At 37.6% G+C, this 21,995-nt stretch overlaps 1 protein-coding gene across 4 annotated transcripts in view; it reads left to right on the forward strand.

Moving 5' to 3' along the window:
* Positions 1 to 21,995, forward strand: part of ST6GALNAC3 (ST6 N-acetylgalactosaminide alpha-2,6-sialyltransferase 3) — a 635,179-nt gene that overhangs the window by 504,432 nt on the left and 108,752 nt on the right. The window contains exon 4 of one of the 4 annotated variants that reach the window (XM_060410903.1): positions 13,333 to 17,957. The exons of the other annotated variants lie outside the window; for them this stretch is intronic. Within the exon in view, the coding sequence (XP_060266886.1) occupies positions 13,333 to 13,378 (46 nt within the window). The 3' untranslated portion in view covers positions 13,379 to 17,957. Of the gene's footprint in view, positions 1 to 13,332; positions 17,958 to 21,995 lie in introns of those variants that run through there. 4 annotated transcript variants of the gene reach the window in all.

The raw sequence follows: 21,995 nt of genomic DNA on the forward strand, positions 1-21,995 counted from the left end.
CAGTGAGGAAGGTGCTATTAAGGAAATAAGTGTGGTCCTCTGACAGCATCTTACACATTAATTTTATAAGGACAGCAAGGGTCAGGGCACTCTTCTTTAAAATTGATGTGTGGACTTAATAGGTCTCAGACTGTACACGGCCTTGTGGGCCATGATAAGGAATTTGAACTTTATGCTGAGAGTAATATAAAACAATTAAAGATTTTAAAGCAGGATTTATGTTTTTAAAAGATTCCTCTGGATACTATTTGAGAATGGACTGGAGGGAAATGGGAGTGGAAAGAGTAAGATCAGTTGGGGTGAAATTTTAGTGGAAATAGATACGACTAGGGTGACAGCTATGATGATGGTGAATAGTTGCGTTTGAAGAATATTTTGAAACTACAATTGCTGAAATATATTGATAGATGACTGGGCTTTCCAGGTGGCACTAGTAAAGAACTCACCTGCCATTGCAGGAGACCTAAGAGACACAGGTTCAATCCCTCTTTCAGGAAGATCCCTGGGAGGAGGGCACAGCAACCCACTCCAGCATTCTTGCCTGGAGAATCCCATGGACAGAGGAGCCTGGTGGGCTACAGACCATACCATCGCACAGAGTCAGACACAACTGAGGTGACTTAGCATGCACACATTCATTTTATTGTTTTTTTGCTTTATTATATATATATATATATATACACACACATATATGTATTTTACAAATTGAAGTTTTGTGGCAAACTTGCCTCAAACACATCTATCAGTGCCATTTTTCCAAAAGTCATTTTCTCAATTTGTCTTTCTGTCACCTTTTGGTAATTCTCACAATATTTCAAACTTTTTCATTATTTTATTTGTTATGGTGGTCTATGATCAGTGACCTTTGATGTTGCTATTATAATTATTTGGGAACACCATGAACCACACCCATATAAGAAGGTGAACTTGATATTGAAATAATGACATAGGATTTAGAATATTACATAAACTTAGTTGATAAAGTAGAGTTTGAGAGGGTTGACTCCAATTACAAAAGTTCATGGCATCCGATCCCATCACTTCATGCTAAAAAGATGGGGAAACAATGGAAATAGTGATAGACTTTATTTTCTTTGGCTCCAAAATCACTGCGTATTGTGACTGCAGCTGTGAAATTAAAAAATGCTTGCTCCCTGGAAGAAAATCTATGCAAACCTAGACAGTGTACTAAAAAAAACGGAGACTTACTTTGCCAACAAAGGTCCGTCTAGTCAATGCTACGGTTTTTCCAGTAGTCATGTATGGATGTGAGAGTTGGACTGTGAAGAAGGCTGAGCACCGAAAAATTGATGCTTTTGAACTGTGGTGCTGGAGAAGACTCTTGAAAGTCCCTTGGACTGCAAGGAGATCAAACCAGCCAATTCTAAAGGAAATCAACCCTGAACATTCATTGGAAGGACTTAAGCTGAAGCTGAAACTCCAGTACTTTGACCACCTGATTTGAAGAGCTGACTCATTTGAAAAGACCCTGATGCTAAGAAAGATTGAAGGTGGGAGGAGAAGGGGACGACAGAGGACAAGATGGTTGGATGGCATCACCAACTCAATGGACATGAGTTTGAGCACGCTCTGGGAGAGGGAAGCCTGGCATGCTACAATCCATTGGGTTGCAAAGAGTCAGACATGACTGAGCAACTGAACAACAAGAACCCCAGCTTTCAGCAGCCACCACTTTGATCAACCAACAATCATCAACATGGAGGCAAGATCCTCCACCAGCAAGAAAGATTACAGCTCACTAAAGATAGTTAGCATTTTTCAGCAATAAAGTATGTTTTAACCATGTATTATGCACATCGTTTTTTTTAGACATAATGCTGTTGCACATCAATGACAGCACAGTGTAAGCATAACTTTTATATGAATTGGGAAACTAAACAATCTGTGTGACTTGCTGCATTGTGATATTCACTTTGCTGTAGTGGTCTGAAATTAAACCTGCAATATCTCCACGGTATACGTGTACTCTGTGATTCTGGGAGCCTCTGAAAGAGAAGGGTGATGATTGTTTTTTACATGATTTGGAATCTCTCACAGCAACCTAGCATAATTCCCAATAAATGTTTGGAAGGTTGAGTACGTGGGTTTAAAATTAGCAGAAAAACTCCTTTAAACTGAGAATGTTCTGAGTGCTGCTGGTAGCGGGCAGGGTAACCACTGAAGGATTAATAAGTGTGGCCTGATCCACTGTTGGCACAACTGTGGGTCTGATTCTTACTTACACATTCTTATTCAGGACCTGGATGGAAAAAGGGAAGAGGCTGCATGTTTTTGGAATTCACTAATGGTTCCAATTTGGAAAGTATTGTGAGCAGCTCAGGCAACAGAAATAAAATGCAAACAACCTTTGAGACTTGAGGGATGTAGGCTGGGAATAATAACTTTGTGAGCATTTGAAAAAGGCAAGGCAGTGAGTACACCTGGGGGAAGAGAATCCAAACATAGAGCTGTTTTCGGGGAAGGCGACACCAGAACGCGGTGATGCCAAAGTAGGCCCAGGGGGCACAGCGGTCGCAAATTAAATTCAGGGCAGCCAGGCAGTCTGGCAGGATGAAAGGGAAGTCCAGGCTGAGGCTGCCTGTGCAGAAGGGCGCGGAGTAACAGTTCCTCTGTGGCCAGTTCTTGCTGAGTAGCACCTGGCCCCTCAGGCTGTGTTCCCGCCACCTTGGTTCCTAGGGAAGCACAGGCAATTTGGAAGAAGTGCGGAGAATAACAAGGGTGAATGAATCCAGGCGCCTGAGGAGAGGACTCAGATGAAAGAGCAAAAAGATTAGATAGCTAGAGTTTAGTTGCAGAAAGCTGAAAGAGGAGGGAGATATCCAGAAACTAATAATAAATATACAGGTCTATTCGAAAATAGCCAAGTGGAAACTGGCAGAATACCTGTCAAATTAAGACTTTTCAGATGAAAATGCACATTTTCCTCCAAGCAATGGGCTTCTTGCCTGAATCGGCACTCTGCCTACCCAGGTGCGCAGTAAATGCTGTCTTATAAAATAACCTTCGTTTGCTATAAAAGTATAAGATTCTGGAAATCGACCAGTAGGAAGCACATTAGAAAGTAAGCCAACCCTTTCCTTAATGCCCAGTGAGGACAGGATTAAAGCAACTAGAATTTTGTTGTGTAGTTCAAGTCAGACTCTTGTCGACAATGAAGTTGCCTCTTTCCATTCAGACAAATACAGAACAAAATGGAAACCTTTGTAACACAGGGAATGCCTGAGACACGGTTGGCTAGGCTCTGGTTAAATCCTATCATTGCAATTTACTTTATGTCAAGGGGATTGGGAGATGCTAATTTTTTTTTCCCCTTGGCGGTGGAGGAAGGGGTAGAGGAAGCTGTATCTCTGGATTTAAGGTGGACTAGGTAGAGTTCACTTTTAAAAATTCAAGCATAAAAATTCAAGCAAAATGGTTAGATGTTAATTCTTTGTTTTCTAGAGGGGAGTCTCTGAAAATAGCAACAACCTTCATCTTTCTTTCTAGATCAACTGGCACCTGAGAGTTTTTAGCCTGGCATCTGAGAGTCAAATATTCAGATTCCCAGCCAGTTGCAAATTGATCCATTTATCAAGCTCCAGTGTCACGGGTCTTTCCTGAGTTCCTCATACAGGCCTCAAACTTGCCCCCCCCTCTGCTGGCCTTGTCATCCTCCCCCTCCCCTGTCCCACACTCCTTTCTGCAGGGTTTGCTACCTCTCACACCCCTCCTCTCAAAGTAAAAGTCACATCTTCTAGAAGGTAAGTATTTGGAATGATTTGGGCTGCAGAAAGAAATCTTATTAAAAATGGCTCAAGCCAGTAGATCTTTATAACTTGCTAAAATGAAGTTCAGAGTAAACAGCTCACGGCCCATACCATGACTCAGCCACAGCATCAAGAGCCCAGGAACCTGCCCCTCTGCTCCACCCCCAGAACATATGGCTTCCATCTTCGTCATGTCAAGATGTCTGTTCCATGCCCAGCATCACATCTGTGCTGCAGGCAGAGTGGCATGCAAGGAGCTAAGGGAGCAGAAGGGCTTTCTTCTTTGGGAGACGCCCCTATTCCGAGTCGCCTAACTATGTCTAATTGGTTAGAACTGTGCTGCATGCAAGAGAGTCTGGAAAATCATGATTAGCTTCTCCACCTCTATCGTGGAGGAAAGCAAGGAAGAAGAGGGTATGTGAATAATTTCTGGCAGCCAAACCTGCCACAGCATGTGCCCTCCCCACAGTTATTCAGTCAGAGTTCTCTGCTCTTCCCTCCTGGGCATTTATCATGATTAGCAGATGTACATTTTTAATCCCCCTGGAATATATATATATATATATATATATACATATATATATATATACAAACACTCTCTTTGGTTGGGTCTCTCACACTGTATTGCCAGGACCTCGCTCTGTGCCTGATAAATGGCAGTTCAGTTCAGTCACACAGTTGTGTCCGACTCTTTGTGACCCCATGAACCACAGCATGCCAGGCTTCCCTATCCATCACCAACTCCCAGAGCTTCATGTCCATTGAGTCGGTGATGTCATCCAAGCATCTCATCCTCTGTCGTCCCCTTCTCCTCCTGCTTTCAATCTTTCCCAGCATCAGGGTCTTGTCTAATGAGTCAGTTCTTTGCATCAGGTGGCCAAAGTATTGAAGCTTGCAATCCAAGGGACTCTCAAGAGTTTTCTTCAGCATCGCAGTTGTTGGAGATAAATGGCAGGCATAAAATAAATATTGCCTCACTCGTGATCTGGTTGGCTTCTCAACGAAGAGAGAAGCTAGCTCTGAAATCATATAATCACAACCTCCTGGGAAAATAGGACTCTGATAATTAAAATTGTATATTTATAATAACTCCTTTTTATTTATTAAAAATATTTCAAATATAAAAAGAAGTATGATTGAAATAAAATACTGATTATTCAAATACTCACTACCCAACTCTGTCAGATTCACAGACTTTGCCATCCACCCTTGTGGTCTGTGGAAATTATTGCATTTTGACAAACGAAACATCTCAGATATAATTGAAGTCCCTGTGTCCCCTTCCCTAGTATGTGCTCCTTCCTTTCTCTCACTGGAGTAAACTAGTATCCTGAATTTGGGTTTACCCATCTAGTATGTTTTTATACTATGACTAAACATATATCCAGGGCTTCCACAATGGCTCAGTGGTAAAGAATCCACCCACAATGCAGGAGATGCAGGTTTGATCCCTGAGTCAGGAAGATCCTCTGGAGAAGGGAATGGGAATCCACTCCAGTATTCTTGCCTGGAGAATATATTGTTTAATATATTGCGTTGGCCAAAAAGTTCAAGTTTTTCCATACGATCTCATTTTGGTCAACCTGCTACTATGACTATTTACATATCCATAAGCACTATTATTTTATATGTTTTCTAACTGTATATAAATATTTTATTATGGGCCTCCCAGGTGCGCTAGTATTAAAGAACCTGCATGTCAATTCAGGAGAGATAAAGAGACGCAGCTTCAATCCCTGTGTCAGGGAAAAAAGAATACCCTGGAGAAGGGCATGGCAATCCACTCCAGTATTCTTGCCTGGAGAATCCCTTGGACAGAGGACCATATCATAGTATATTTTAATATTATTATATATATATATAGTTTCTTAATTTTTATTTTTACTTTATTTTACTTTACTGTATTGGTTTTGCCATACATTGACATGAATCCACCATGGGTGTACATGAGTTCCCAAACATGAATCCCCCTCCCACCTCCCTCCCCATACCATCTCTCTGGATCATCCCCATGCACCAGCCCAAAGCATCCTGAATCCTGCATCAAACATAGACTGGCGATTCATTTCTTACATGATAGTATACATGTTTCAATGCCGTTCTCCCAAATCATCCCACCCTCTCCCTCTCCCTCAGAGTCCAAAGTTCGCTGTACACATCTGTGTCTCTTTCCCTGTCTCGCATACAGGGTCATCATTACCATCTTCCTAAATTCCATATATATGTGTTAGTATACTGTATTGGTGTTTTTCTTTCTGGCTTACTTCACTCTGTATAATCAGCTCCAGTTTCATCCACCTCATTAGAACCGATTCAAATGTGTTCTTTTTAATGGCTGAGTAATACTCCATTGTGTATATGTACCACAGCTTTCTTATCCATTCATCTGCTGATGGACATCTAGGTTGCTTCCATGTCCTGGCTATTATAAACAGTGCTGTGATGAACATTGGGGTACATGTGTCTCTTTCAGTTCTGGTTTCCTCAGTGTGTATGCCCAGCAGTGGGATTGCTGGGTCATAAGGCAGTTCTATTTGCAATTTTTTAAGGAATCTCCACACTCTTCTCCATAGTGGCTGTACTAGTTTGCATTCCCACCAACAGTGCAAGAGGGTTCCCTTTTCTCCACACCTTCTCCAGCATTTATTGCTTGCAGACTTTTGGATTGGAGCCATTCTGACTTGTGTGAAGTGGTACCTCATTGTGGTCTTGACTTGCATTTCTCTAATAATGAGTGATGTTGAGCATCTTTTCATGTGTTTGTTAGCCATCCGTATGTCTTCTTTGAAGAAATGTCGATTTAGTTCTTTGGCCCATTTTTTGATTGGGTCGTTTACTTTTCTGGAATTGAGCTGCAGGTGTTGCTTGTATATTTTTGAGATTAGTTGTTTGTCAGTTGCTTCATTTGCTATTATTTTCTCCCATTCTGAAGGCTGTCTTTTCACCTTGCTTATATTTTCCTTTGTTGTGCAGAAGCTTTTAATTTTAATTAGATCCCATTTGTTTATTTTTGCTTTTATTTCCAGAATTCCAGGAGGTAGATCATAGAGGATCCTGCTGTGATTTATGTCTGAGAGTGTTATGCCTATGTTTTCCTCTAGGAGTTTTATAGTTCCTGGTCTTACATTTAGATCTTTAATCCATTTTGAGTTTATTTTTGTGTGTGGTGTTAGAAAGTGATCTACTTTCATTCTTTTACAAGTGGTTGACCAGTTTTCCCAGCACCACTTGTTAAAGAGATTGTCTTTTCTCCATTGTATATTCTTGCCTCCTTTGTCAAAGATAAGGTGTCCATAGGTGTGTGGATTTATCTCTGGGCTTTCTATTTTGTTCCATTGATCTGTATTTCTGTCTTTGTGCCAGTACCATCCTGTCTTGATGACTGTGGCTTTGTAGTAGAGCCTGAAGTCAGGCAATTGATTCCTCCAGTTCCATTCTTCTTTCTCAAGATTGCTTTGGCTATTCGAGGTTTTTTGTACTTCCATACAAATCTTGAGATTATTTGTTCTAGCTCTGTGAAAAATATCACTGGTAGCTTGATAGGGATTGCACTTAATCTGTAGATTGCTTTGGGTAGTATACTCATTTGCACTATATTGATTCTTCCAATCCATGACCATTGTGTATTTCTCCATCTATTAGTGTTCTCTTTGATTTCTTTCATCAGTGTTTTATAGTTTTCTATATATAGGTCTTTAGTTTCTTTAGGTAGATATATTCCTAAGTATTTTATTCTTTTCGTTGCAACAGTGAATGGAATTGTTTCCTTAATTTCTTTTTCTACTTTTCTCATTATTAGTGTATAGGAATGCAAGAGATTTCTGTGTGTTGATTTTATATCGTGCAACTTTACTATATTCATTGATTAGCTCTAGTAATTTTCTGGTGGAGTCTTTAGGGTTTTCTATGTAGAGGATCATGTCATCTGCAAACAGTGAGAGTTTTACTTCTTCTTTTCCAATTTGGATTCCTTTTATTTCTTTTTCTGCTCTGATTGCTGTGGCCAAAACTTCCAGAACTATGTTGAATAGTAGCGGTGAAAGTGGGCACCCTTGTCTTGTTCCTGACTTTAGGGGAAATGCTTTCATTTTTCACCATTGAGGATAATGTTTGCTGTGGGTTTGTCATATATAGCTTTTATTATGTTGAGGTATGTTCCTTCTATTCCTGCTTTCTGGAGAGTTTTTATCATAAATGGATGTTGAATTTTGTCAAAGGCCTTCTTGCATCTTTTGAGATAATCATATGGCTTTTATTTTTCAATTTGTTAATGTGGTGAGTTACATTAATTGATTTGCAAATATTGAAGAATCCTTGCATCCCTGGGATAAAGCCCACTTGGTCATGGTGTATGATCTTTTTAATGTGTTGTTGGATTCTGATTGCTAGAATTTTGTTGAGGATTTTTGCATCTATGTTCATCAGTGATATTGGCCTGTAGTTTTCTTTTTTTGTGGCATCTTTGTCAGGTTTTGGTATTAGGGTGATGGTGGCCTCATAGAATGAGTTTGGAAGTTTACCTTCCTCTGCAATTTTCTGGAAGAGTTTGAGTAGGATAGGTGTTAGCTCTTCTCGAAATTTTTGGTAGAATTCAGCTATGAAGCCGTCTGGACCTGGGCTTTTGTTTGCTGGAAGATTTCTGATTACAGTTTTAATTTCCGTGCTTGTGATGGTTCTGTTAAGATTTTCTGTTTCTTCCACATTGTCCATTTTATTGGCATATAATTGCTGATAGTAGTCTCTTAAGATCCTTTGTATTTCTGTGTTGTCTGTTGTGATCTCTCTGTTTTCATTTCTAATTTTATTGATTTGATTTTTCTCTCTTTGTTTCTTGATGAGTCTGGGTAATGGTTTGTCAAGTTTATTTATCCTTTCAAAGAACCAGCTTTTGGCTTTGTTGATTTTTGCTATGGTCTCTTTTGTTTATTTTGCATTTATTTCTGCCCTAATTTTTAAGATGTCTTTCCTTCTACTAACTCTGGGGTTCTCCATTTCTTCCTTTTCTAGTTGCTTTAGGTGTAGAGTTAGGTTATTTATTTGACTTTTTTCTTGTTTCTTGAGGAATGCCTGTATTGCTATGAACTTTCCTCTTAGCACTGCTTTTATAGTGTCCCACAGGTTTTGGGTTGTTGTGTTTTCATTTTCATTAGTTTCTATGCATATTTTGATTTCTTTTTTGATTTCTTCTGTGATTTGTTGGTTATTCAGAAGTGTGTTGTTCAGCCTCCATATGTTGGAATTTTTAATAGTTTTTCTCCTGTAATTGAGATCTAATCTTAATGCATTATGGTCAGAAAAGATGCTTGGAATGATTTCGAATTTTTTGAATTTATCAAGGTTAGATTTATGGTCCAGGATGTGATCTATCCTGGAGAAGGTTCCATGAGCACTTGAGAAAAAGGTGAAATTCATTGTTATGAATTGTGTGAATATTAAAAGTATCATTACTCAGTATTTCTGAACTATCATGTTATTGATATTTAACCATATTTTTTTATGTAGCTCTGGAGAGGGAAATGGCAACCCACTCCATCCAGTACCCTTGCCTAGAGAATCCTGTGGACAGTGGAGCCTAATGGGCTGCTGACCATAGGGTTGCACAGAGTCGGACACGACTGAAGCAACCGAGGATGCATGCATGCATTGGAGAAGGAAATGGCAACCCACTCCAGTATTCTTATCTGGAGAATCCCAGGGACAGATGAGCCTGGTGGGCTGCTGTTTATGGGTCACACAGAGTCAGACATGACTGAAGCAACATTGCTGCAGCAGCAGCAGTGTTTCACTATATAAATATACCACAATTTAGTTTTATTTTTTCTCTCAGTAAATATTTTGATTGTTTCAGTCCTTTCCTATTTTTATTCCAAATAATGTTACCTGTGACTAACATTCTTCTACGTATTTCTTTGTCACACATGTGAGAGTTTCTTGTTCTAAGGTATATACGCAGAAATAAAATTACAGGGTGAGAGAGGTATATTTTTTCTGTTTTCTTTGTTTTTGACAAAGTTCTATAAAATGTAGTGGATGAAAGAAATTGTGTCTGTATTCAACACTTGGTATCAGATCCTGATTTTTGTCAGTCTGTTGGTGCGAAATGCTATCTCATTGTTTTATGGTGTATTTCCCTGACAATGGGGAAGGCTGAGGATCCTTCAAAAGGTTTGTTGTGCAATCAGCTTTCTTTTGATTAAAATTGCCTTTTCACACCCATTGCCCTTTTGAGGGGAACAGGGGGCTGAGTTTTTCCTGATTGATTTATAAATTTCTTTTTATATTCCAGATAGCAATCCTATTAATTTGTAAAATTCTTTACATATTCTGGATAACAGTCCTCTCTTGTTAAAACACAGTGCAGATTTCTTCCCCCCACTGTTGCTTGACTATTTATGTTGTTTACAATGTAGCTTTATGAATGGAAGCATCGCATTGTAATATAGTAAAATATACCAACAGTGACTTTTGTGGTTTGGGCTTTTTATGTCTCTTGCTAAAAGATCCTTCTTTTTATCTCTAAAATATTAGATATTGCATCGTATTTTCTTTTGTGAAAAAGCTCAAGTTTCTGCTTCCCTATTAGTCCAGGTGGAGCCTAAAGGAATTTTATTTTATGTTTTTCATGTGGATAACCAACAGTCTCAGTTGAATGCTTCCTTTTTGGACACTGATTGATACCAAGTTTCCATTTATGCATGGGTCACTTTCTGGTTTTACTGCTATGTTTCAGTGGCTGTTTTTCGTCCCTATGTCCCTGTGTATCACCATAGCTTTATGGCCTCTATTGCTTAGGGGCAGGGCTCAGGAGCTGCTTGGATTTGGATCCTAACTCTGTCATTGCCTCTTCACCTTGGTACCTTGAGAGAAATCCTTAATTCTTTATGGCCTCATTTATTTCTTAACTAAAATAGTGACAATAATTGTACCAAACTCCTAATACATGAAAACGTTTTGCCTGGCATTTAATAAATGCTCAATGAAAGTTAGCTGCTTTATTTTTAGTTGTATCACTATTATTACTACTAATTGTGATATCTCATAGTTTGGGGCACGTTGACCCTTTTCTTCTTGAAAATGATCTTCACTATTATTGACTTTTTGTGCTCTTTCAAATGAATTTGAAGTCTGGCTTATAATGTCTCATGAAAAATGCTGTCAAAAATTTGAACGTCATTACCCTTATACATGGATTAATTTGAGTCTTCTTATCCATAAACTTGGTATACCTCTCTATCTATTCAGTTCTTTCAGTCAATCAGAAAGTACTTTCATAATTTATTCCATAAAGATCAATACATATTTGCTATATTTTTTCTTAGCTACACTTTAGTTTCCTGTTATTATAAATGAGGTACTTCTAAATATTATTATTCTCAAATGAATTATTATTGCTGTGTAGAAATCCCATTATTATTTTTAGGTTGATCATATATCCAGCTACCTTGCTGAACATTGACTAATTTTAATGGTCTGTAGATTCTCATGGATTATTTATGCAAACAAACTAATCATTTATAAAACAAAAATATAATTTTGTTTCTTTCCATTATGTACCTCATTTTATTTTTATTTTCTAAGTATGTTGACTGAGACCTCCTAAAAGTGTTAAAAACAGGTAGTCATGGCAGGCATCCTTGTTTTGAAAGTGAAAATTTCTCAGTCCTGTCTGACTCTTTTGGATCCCATGGACTATAGCCCACCAGGCTCCTCTGTGTATGAGATTCTCCAGACAAGAATACTAGAGTGGGTTGTGAATCCAGGGATCAAATATAGGTTTCTTACATTGCAGGCAGATTCTTTACCTTCTGAGCCACTGTCTTACTCTGCCTCTAACAGTAACTTTGTTAAGTTTTATTGTTAAGTTTGATCCTGGCTATAGATTTTTGATAGGTAATAGTTATCAAGTTTAGAAAGTTCCCTTGTATCCCAATTTACTGAGTTAAACATAAATGAATATTAAATTTAAATATTTTTATCATCTGTCAAGATTCTCATGGATTATTTATTCTTTATTAATGTTATGTAATATATTAATAGATTTTCTAATGTTAAAACATCTTTCACCTCTTAAAATAATATATACTGGTTATCAAGAGTATTTCAAAGAGAGACCTAGGTCTCTTCCTAAATTGCAAGAAACCTTAAGGTTTTTGAGGAATTGTTATTTTTATTTTACTTTACACGCACTTCTTTTTAGATCTTTGTGTATTTAGTTCACGATTTCTTTATTTCTTTCACTTTTTCTGTATTTCTACATTTTTAAAATGAAATATGTAAAATGTGTAATAATAGCAAAAGATATGAATAGTGGGAAATGAAGAGGGTGCAAGTATTAGTTCTGCTTATTTTGGACCATGAAGTAAGGGGATAGAAGAACTTCCAATCAGCCAACAATTTCTGAGGTAACTTGATCCAGTACCATGACCTTTTTTGAGGTGACTCATACTGGCCATTTGCCTACAAACTTGGTGAGACCTGTATCCAGAGTCATTTAGGAAATAGGCCCCTCATTGCTCCAGGTAACTGGGTACTGCTTGTGAACCAGGAGGGCTTGTCTTCCTAGACGCTGTCTTGGGTAGAGCTGATGGTGGTGAAGAATGCAACTTCTCTTATTCCCTTAGCACCACTTTTGATTTTTCCTGTTTTTATTCATCTTAGGTAATTGCATCCTTTTTGAGACTTATATACATGTAAAACCTTTTGTAGTTATGATGCTCAGCAAAGAAACTATATTCTGTTCAATAATTAGAGCTTCTATATTGCAAAATTATTTCAGTATAATTGCTCTTGGTGGTAAAATGTCAGGTCAGGGTAGAAATATGGTTGTGATGGTTGTTGAGGAGTCCTGCTTCTGAATATCAATCCTAATTATATGCACATATTCATACAATTATGGAAAAGTTACTGTACCAAGAGAACTGTACACAAAAAGTAACAATAATATGATGTCTTGGTCTGTTAGCTTTAAAAAAATTTTCAGAAATTGATTAAAATAGTTAATGTTAGTTTCATAGTTTTGTGAATCAAGTACAGTATACCAATTGGCAATGTGTTAGTAAGAGAATATTCTTATCACTCTCTCTCCTTCTTCATCATATAGAACATAGGGAGAAAAATACCAAACTCCTGGGAGTTATAATATCTCCTTACTTAGCTATGGAGTAATAAACACAGAGAAACAGCAACAATTTATGAAAGTAGATACTATATCTCCACCTTTATGGGCAGCATTTGCAATTGTCTTTATATTTGACAGATAAAGTGCATCTGTGAATGTTAAGTTTCTCCGGTTACAGTTAAGATATGTAATTAGACTTCAAGATACACTTCTTCCCCAAAACTTCTGCTACAAGGGGGAAAACCCAATTAATCCAGCTTTACTCAGCTTCAAGACAGAATTTCAACATGAAAATTGGTAGAAGAAAACTAATGAAGACACCTCTCCCCCTTAGAGCATGCTACTGCTTGATGGAGGTAATGCTACCTGGGGACAGAGGCTCTTCCTTCTCTGTTGCTGAAATGAGGATGTTTACTTGGTTAATAAAGCCAGTTCCTTTCAGTTCAGTTCAATTCTGTCGCTCAGTCGTGTCCAACTCTTTGCGACCCCATGAATCGCAGCTCGCCAGGCCTCCCTGTCCATCACCAACTCCCAGAGTTCACTCAGAGTCATGTCCATCGAGTCAGTGATGCCATCCAGCCATATTCATCCTCTGTCATCCCCTTCTACTCCTGCCCTCAATCCCTCCCAGCATCAGAGTCTTTTCCAATGAGTCAACTCTTCTCATGAGGTGGCCAAAGTACTGGAGTTTCAGCTTAAGCATCATTCCTTCCAAAGAATTCCCAGAGTTGATCTCCTTTAGAATGGACTGGTTGGATCTCCTTGCAGTCCAAGGGACTCTCAAGAGTCTTCTCCAACACCACAGTTCAAAAGCATCAATTCTTTGGCACTCAGCCTTCTTCACAGTCCAACTCTCACATGCATACATGACTACTGGAAAAACCATAGCCTTGACTAGACGGACCAGTTCCTTTAGACATATGAAATGATGCAAGGACAGGTGGAAATTAGCATCTTGAACATTTGTTGCATGTAGTTTTATAGTCATTTATACTTATTGAATGAAAATTGTCTGAGAAATTGTATTAATTCAAATAGACCAGTGAACAGCAGTTTTAATGCTCTGAAGCAAAAATAAATTCCAACAGTATAGTAATCTTTGAGTTGCTAAGAACTGATTCCAGGCTAGAAATACTTCCAGTAATCATAAAGACTATGATGATAAAAATAACTAATATTTCCTGAGCAGATACCACAGTATTGGGAGTTTTTAAGTACTTCCTAAATATTAATAAGCATTAACTTATACTCACAAAAAACATATATGATTAATATTCTGTCATTTTATAGTTAGAAACTGAGGTTCAGAAAAGTTGATTGATTTGTCCAAGGTTGCCTAAATGTCCCCTTTGACAGGTTAAATTCTTTCTCTTCTGTATAATGGAAACAGACTACTTGATTATTCCCTCTTATAAAATAGTCTTAATGACTGTAAAAGTAAAAGCTTCCTTGAATAATATAAGAAGGGACTTCAGGAAGACATTGGAAATGTCAACTTATTAGGTTAAACATATATTTTATTGCTAACAGGCACAGAAAATTCATGCAAAATGAAATTACTGTATATCTTCAAGAAGACTGTAATCTAATCAAGCAGATAAATACATTAAAAGTTACAAGATAATTTTTTAATATCAATAAATACAACAATGTATTATATGAGATGATTTTTAACATAAATACAACAATGTATTATGTGAGATAATTTTTTTAATATCAGTAAATACAACAGTGTAAAGTAGGCAAATACTTGGAATTGAATTGTCCCCTCATTTGGAATTGAATTGTTTCCTCAGGACCTCATTTGTATCAGCTCTAAAATGAAATGATGGAGCTGGTGTAGACGACTTCTTCCCTTTTCTTAAAATGTTCTTCCTGCTTGCAAACTTAAGTTGGTGATTCTAAGGAGCACATATGAACAAATCATATGTGGAAAAAGGACCCATTGAGCAAAGCAAAGAGGGGCTAGTCATTTAAGGTCTCCTATAGATGTCATTTGAATCAGATCCAAAGAAGGTAAAACATGTTGATCTGATTTGGGTTAGGGAGGAGAAAGACACTGAACAACTGGGGGAACAGTGAGAAGACAAGAGGTACACAGAAGGCGCACAAGCGGTAGACTGAATAAATGTTTCTAAAGTAGATGGACCGGGGAAATTAAAGGAAGAAGTTGAAAAAGTACACGTGAGAATTACTAGAGATCTATTATTTTTAAGACCAAGGTGCCAGAACAACTGAATCAGAAACTCTGGGAGTGGGTTATTGTTAGGGTTTATGGAGGTATATAGTTCACATTGGGCTTCCCCAGTGGTGCTACTGGTAAAGAACCTGCCTGCCAGTGCAGGAGTCATAGGTTCCATCCCTGGGACGGGAAGATCCCCTGGAGGGTGGCATGGCAACCCACTCCAGTATTCTTGCCTGGAGAATTGCATGGACAAAGCAGCTTGGTGGGCTATACAGTTCAAAGGGTTGCCAAGAGTCAGACACAACTGAAGCGACTTAGCATGCATACATGTGTAATTCACATACCATAATTTGCCCATTTAAAGCACACAATTCAGTGCTTTTCCCTCTATTTAGAGTTGTGCAGCAATCAGCACAATCAATTTTAGAACACTTTTTATCATCCTCCAAAAGAAACTGTACCCATTAGCAGTCACTCCCAATACCCTTAATCCCTCTGAGTTCTAGGCAACCACTAATCTATTTTCTGTCTCTATGTGTGTTAGTCACTCAGTCATGTCTCTTTGTGACCCCATGGACTGTAGCCCACCAGGCTCCTCTGTCCATGGGATTCTCCAGGCAAGAATACTGGAATGGCTTGCCATTTCCTTCTCCAGTCTGTCTGTATATATTTGATTATTCTGAATCTTTCATATCTGTAGAATTATATAATATGTGGCCTTTTTGACTGTCTTCTTTCACTTAGCCTAATGTTTTTAAGGTTTATCAAAACATAATATGCATTGGTACTTTAATTTTTGTGACAGAGAACTATTCCATTACACGGATATATACCAATACATCTTATTTATTCATTTATCAATCAGTACACATTTGGGTTGTTGATACTTTTTTGACTTTTGGGAATAATGCTGCTATGTGCATTCATGTACAAGTCTTTGTGTGACATATGTTTTTGTTTCTCTAGGGTATATACCTAGAACTAGAATTGCTGGGTCACTTGCTAACTCTATGCTGAACATTTTCAGAAACTCCCAGATTGTTTTTTGGAGCAGCTCTATCATTTTATATCCCCAGCAGCAATGTATGAGAGTTCCAGTTTCTACATTTTTGTCAACTTTCATTATTATCGAACCTTTGGTAATAGTCACACAAATGGTTATAAAACATTGTCTCATTGTGGGTTTGATTTGTACTGCCTTGATGCCTAATAATGTTGAACAACTTTTCATATGTTTATTGGTCATTTGTGTATCATCTTTAAAGAACTGCCTATTCAAATCTTTTGTTCCTTTTAATTCAGCTTTTTATTACTGAGCTGTAATTATTCTTTATATATTCTGCATACAAGTTCCTTTTCAAATATATAATCTAGAAATATATTCTCAAATTCTGTTGGGAGTCTTTCTACTTTCTTAACAGTGCCTTTTCAAGCACAAAATATTTTAATTTTGATGAAGTCCAGTTTACTGATTATTTCTTTTGTCATTTGTGCTTTTGGTATTATATCTAAGAAACCTTGCCATAAGCCAAGGTCAAAAACATTTACTTCGGTATTGTCTTTTTAAGAGTTTTACAGTTTTAGCTCTTACCCTTCTGATGAATTTTTAGTTAATTTTTGTGAATCATGTGAAGAACTTCATTCTTTTTTTATGCAGGTATCCAACTGTCCCAGCACTGTTTGTAGAAGAAACTGTTTTCCCTCTATTGAATTGTGTTAGCTGTCTTGTGAAAAATCAATTGATATAGCTGTATGGAACAAATTTTGAAACCAAAAAGTATGAGTTCTCCAACCTTCTGTCTTCTTTTTCAAGAGTGTGTCCCTTGAATTTTCATGTGAATTTTAGGATTAGCATGTCAGTGGGACATGGGTTTTTTTCAACTACCCAAGTGATTCTATGTATAGTCAGGGTTCCAAACTACCAATACGGAACCATGTATGTGTGTGTGTGCAGGGCTCAATCATGTTTGACTCTTTGCAGCTTCGTGGACTGTAGCCCACCAGGCTCCTCTGTCCATGGAATTTTTCAGACAAGAATATTGGGGCGGTTGCCACTTTCTACTCCATATTATCCTCCCAACCCAGGGATTGAAGCTGCACCTTTTGCATCTCCTGCATTGGCAGACAGATTCTTTACCACCTGGGAAGCCCTAACTTGGGGCTGAGAGGCAGGCAAATGACATTTACTAATCAACTACCATGCATCTAGCTTTGCAACTGGGTAGCTTACATTTTTAAAATCATTTGATCCTCACAGAAACTCTGTAGGAGAGATAGTATTATCTTTAATTATAGGTAGTAAATCTGAATCTAAGAAATGTGAAGTCTTGTCCATAGTTAATAAGTGATGTTGAGATTCCATTAGGTTTTTGCATTGGCTATTCTAACTCCTTTCCCAAGAAATGTAGATCATATAAGCTAGAAACTAACTCTTGCACTCCTATGGCCTTTTTATCACTATTATGCCATTAAAATTGTATTCGAGTTTGTATGTATGCTTCTGCCATTTGGAGAATGAGATTGGGTGGGGGCATTTCTAGCCAGAAGCAAAGAAGATAAACTAAGTCATGTTTGTTCAGTATGTTGTATCATAAGATGTGTAGGAGGAACATGACAAGAAATGAAGCTTGTCAGGCAGGGAAATTCATGATGTTTCACAAATGACAGACTGTGGTAAATATTTCCACCAGTACATAGGAACACAAGAAAAAAAAAAAAAAAGGGCAATCTGCTGAATTTTTAATAAAGCTAAATTTACTTAAAATATTTGACTTCTGACATTATTATACATCTATATAAAATATATTCTTGTTAAATTATGTAGAGAAATTATAAATACTATTTACCTATTGCTCTCTTGAATAATAATAAAAAGCTTGCAACCTTATCTAAGCCTTCCAGAATTATTTTACTTTGCTGGTTCATGGGGTCCAAGTCTAGAAATCGCTACTATACTCAACAGTAAACTACTAAAGAACTTCGAGTGTGAAATGAAATGAAACTATTATACTTATGTTTAATAAAGATCACCCTTTCAACAAAGGATGCTAGTATAACTGTATATCAAGTATAAAAGAATGAAGTTGGACACTACCTCATACAATAAACAAAAATTAACAAAGTGGATTATAGACTTAAACACAGGAAATAAAACTATAAAATTCCTAGAGAAATACACAAGAATAAATTTTCATGATCTTGACACCAGAAGCATTAGCAACAACAATAGCAAAACAGATAAACTGGATTTCATCAAAATTAAAAATTTTGTGCTTGAAAGGACACTGTTAAGAAAGTGAAAAGACAATCCACAGACTGGGATAAAATATTTACAAATTACTTATCTATTAAAGGACTTGTAGTACATATGTACTTGTGGTACTGGCACAAAGACAGAAATATAGATCAATGGAACAAAATAGAAAGCCCAGAGATAAATCCATGCACCTATGGACACCTTATCTTTGACAAAGGAGGCAAAAATATACAATGGAGTAAAGACAATCTCTTTAACAAGTGGTGCTGGGAAAACTGGTCAACCACTTGTAAAAGAATGCAATTCGAACAATTTCTAACAGGATACACAAAAATAAACTCAAAATGGATTAAAGATCTAAACATAACACCAGAAACTATAAAACTCCTAGAGGAGAACATAGGCAAAACACTCTCTGACATAAATCACAGCAGGATCCTCTATGACCCACCTCCCAGAGAAATGGAAATAAAAGCAAAAATAAGCAAATGGGACCTAATTAAACTTAAAAGCTTTTGCACAACAAAGGAAACTATAAGCAAGGTGAAAAGACAGCCTTCGGAATGAGAGAAAATAATAGCAAATGAAGCAACTGACAAAGAATTAATCTCAAAAATATATAGGCAACTCCTGCAGCTCAATTCCAGAAAAATATACGACCCAATCAAAAAATGGGCCAAAGAACTAAACAGACATTTCTTCAAAGAAGACATACACATGGCTAACAAACACATGAAAAGATGCTCAACATCACTCATTATCAGATAAATGCAAATCAAAACCACAATGAGGTACCATCTCATGCCAGTCGGAATGGCTGCTATCAAAACATCTACAAACAATAAATGCTGGAGAGGATGCAAAGAAAAGGAAACCCTCTTACACTGTTGGTGGGAATGCAAACTAGTACAGCCACTATGGAGAACAGTGTAGAGATTCCTTAAAAAACTGGAAATAGAACTGCCACATGACCCAGCAATCCCACTGCTGGGCATACACATTGACGAAACCAGAATTGAAAGAGACACGTGTACCCCGATGTTCATCACAGCACTGTTTATAATAGCCAGGACATGGAAGCAACCTAGATGTCCATCAGCAGATGAGTGGATAGGAGAGCTGCGGCACATATACACAATGGAGTATTACTCAGCTATTAGAAAGAATGCACTTGAATCAGTTCTAATGAGGTGGAAGCAACTGGAGCCTATTATACAGAGTGAGGTAAATAAGAAAGAAAAACACCAATACGGTATACTAACGCATATGTATGGAATTTAGAAAGATGGTAATGATGACTGATGACTGCATGTGTGAGACAGCAAAAGAGACGCAAATGTAAAGAACAGACTTTTGGACTCTGTGGGAGAAGGCGAGGGTGGGATGATTTGAGGGAATAGCATTGAAACATGTATATTACCATATGTGAAATAGATCAACAGTCCAGGTTCGATGCATGAGACAGGGTGCTCAGGGCTGGTGCACTGGGATGACCCTAAGGGATGGGATGGGGAGGGAGGTGAGACGGGGTTTCAGGATGGGGAACACATGTACACCCATGTCTGATTCATATCAATGTATGGCATAGACCACTACAATATTGTAAAGTAATAAGCCTCCAATTAAAATAAATAAATTAATTTACAAAAAAAGAATTATTACAACTCAATAACAAAAAGACTAATTACTTAATTTAAAAATAGACAAAAGATTTGAGTAAACATTTCTCCAAAAATTATATGAATGATCAATAGCACATGAAAAGATGTTCAACTTCATTAGACAACAGAGAAAATGCAAATGAAACCCACAGTAAGATACCACTTCATAACCATTTGCATAACTATTATCAAAAGGTAGATGAGAGTTGGCAAAGATGGAGAAACTGGTATTCTCATACATTGCTCCTGAGGATGTGAAATGGTACAGCTGGTCTGAAAAACAATCTGACAGTTTCTCAAAATGCTAAACATACAGCTGTATATGATCTAAACAATCTCACTCTAATATAATAAAAGCTTATGTTCTATGCTTAGTCACTAAGCTGTGTCCAACTCTCTGCAACCCTATGGATTGTAGCCTGCCAGGCTCCTGTCCATGGGGATTCTCCAAGCAAGAATACTGGAATGGGTTGCCATGCCCTCCTCCAAGGGATCTTCACAGCCCAGGAATCGAACCCAGGTCTCCCTCATTGCAGGCGGACTCTTTACTGTCTGAGCCACCAGGGAAGCCCATGAATACTGGAGTGCGTAGGCTATGCCTTCTTCTGGGGAATCTTCCTGACCCAGGAATCACACTGGGGTCTCCTGCATTGCAGGCAGATTCTTTACCAGGTAAGCTACCAAGGAAGCCCAATGAAAGCTTACTTTAGAACAAAAACTTGTACATGAATGTTCATGGTAACAGTGTTCATAATAGACCCAAAGTGGAAACAACTTAAAAGCTCGATTAATGAATGGATTTTTAAAACGTGGTCTATACACACAATAGATTATTCCTCAATAAAAAGTATAGACCAATGCTACAACATGGGTGAACGCTGTAAATATTATGCTAAAGTAAGTTACAAAAGGCCACATTATATAATTCCACTTATGTGAAATAGCTAGAATAGGCTGATTATAGAGGCAGAAAGCAGATTGATTAGTTGTCTCCTAGGGCTGGGGTAGGTATGAGAAGTGACTGCTAATGGGTATGGGATTTCTTATGGGGCTGACAAAAATGCTCTAAAATTAGGTTGTAGACAAACAATTGGCACACAACTCAGTGGATGTACTAAAACTCACTGAACTGTATACTTCAAATGAATGAATAGTATGATATATGAGTTATATCACAACAAAGTTGTTTAAAAAAAAAAAAGATTTTTAAGTGTCATTGTGGAAGACAGGTTGTCAGAGACCGTATTGTAGATAAAGAAACAAGCTCAAGAATGTACATAGAATTCTAAGACATGATAAGTAGGGGTTAAAATAACATAGTGGTAATGGGGATGATACAGTGGGAACAAATGCGAGATTATAAAGGGGTAACCAGGCAGGCTCCCCATCATCATCCCTGATGTTTGGTTAAATATCCCTCTATTTTGAAACACCCAGAGCTGAAGCCTCTGTCCATCACTTCTTATCCTCCTGCTGACCTAGGTAGAGAATCATTTTAATTCATTTTGCTGTTTTGAAGCAAAATTTATTTGTCTGCCTCATCTACCCATTGTCTTTAATTCCACCTAAAAACAGATATTTTGCTGTGATAATTTTAGAAAACTTTATTTTCCAACTATCAAGACCTGTTGTGGATTATAGAAAGTATATATGTTTGTACAATAAAGGTCAGAGAGATTAATTCTCTAATTAGAATTCTATTTTTAAAAAACTAAACTGCTAATCGAATGTGCAGATGACAGGATCAAACCCCCATGTGGTGCTCGCCCAGCTCTCTCACCATGAATACATCTGGGCTGTGCGTAATAGGCACAGCAGCCCCCATGCCAGGTGGGACTTTACTGACGGCATCTCTCTGGAATACTAAGAAGATACTATCGATACTCTTGACATTCAGCTTAATCAAGAGATGACCCTTTCAGGCAACCTAACAATATGTTTACATTACACAGACAGAATTTTTCTCTTAAGATTCCATTAAATATTTAACTAACCCCACTAAAGAAAA

The sequence above is a fragment of the Ovis aries genome, chromosome 1 (assembly GCF_016772045.2).
Source record: "Ovis aries strain OAR_USU_Benz2616 breed Rambouillet chromosome 1, ARS-UI_Ramb_v3.0, whole genome shotgun sequence".
Classification (NCBI taxonomy): Eukaryota; Metazoa; Chordata; class Mammalia; order Artiodactyla; family Bovidae; genus Ovis; species Ovis aries.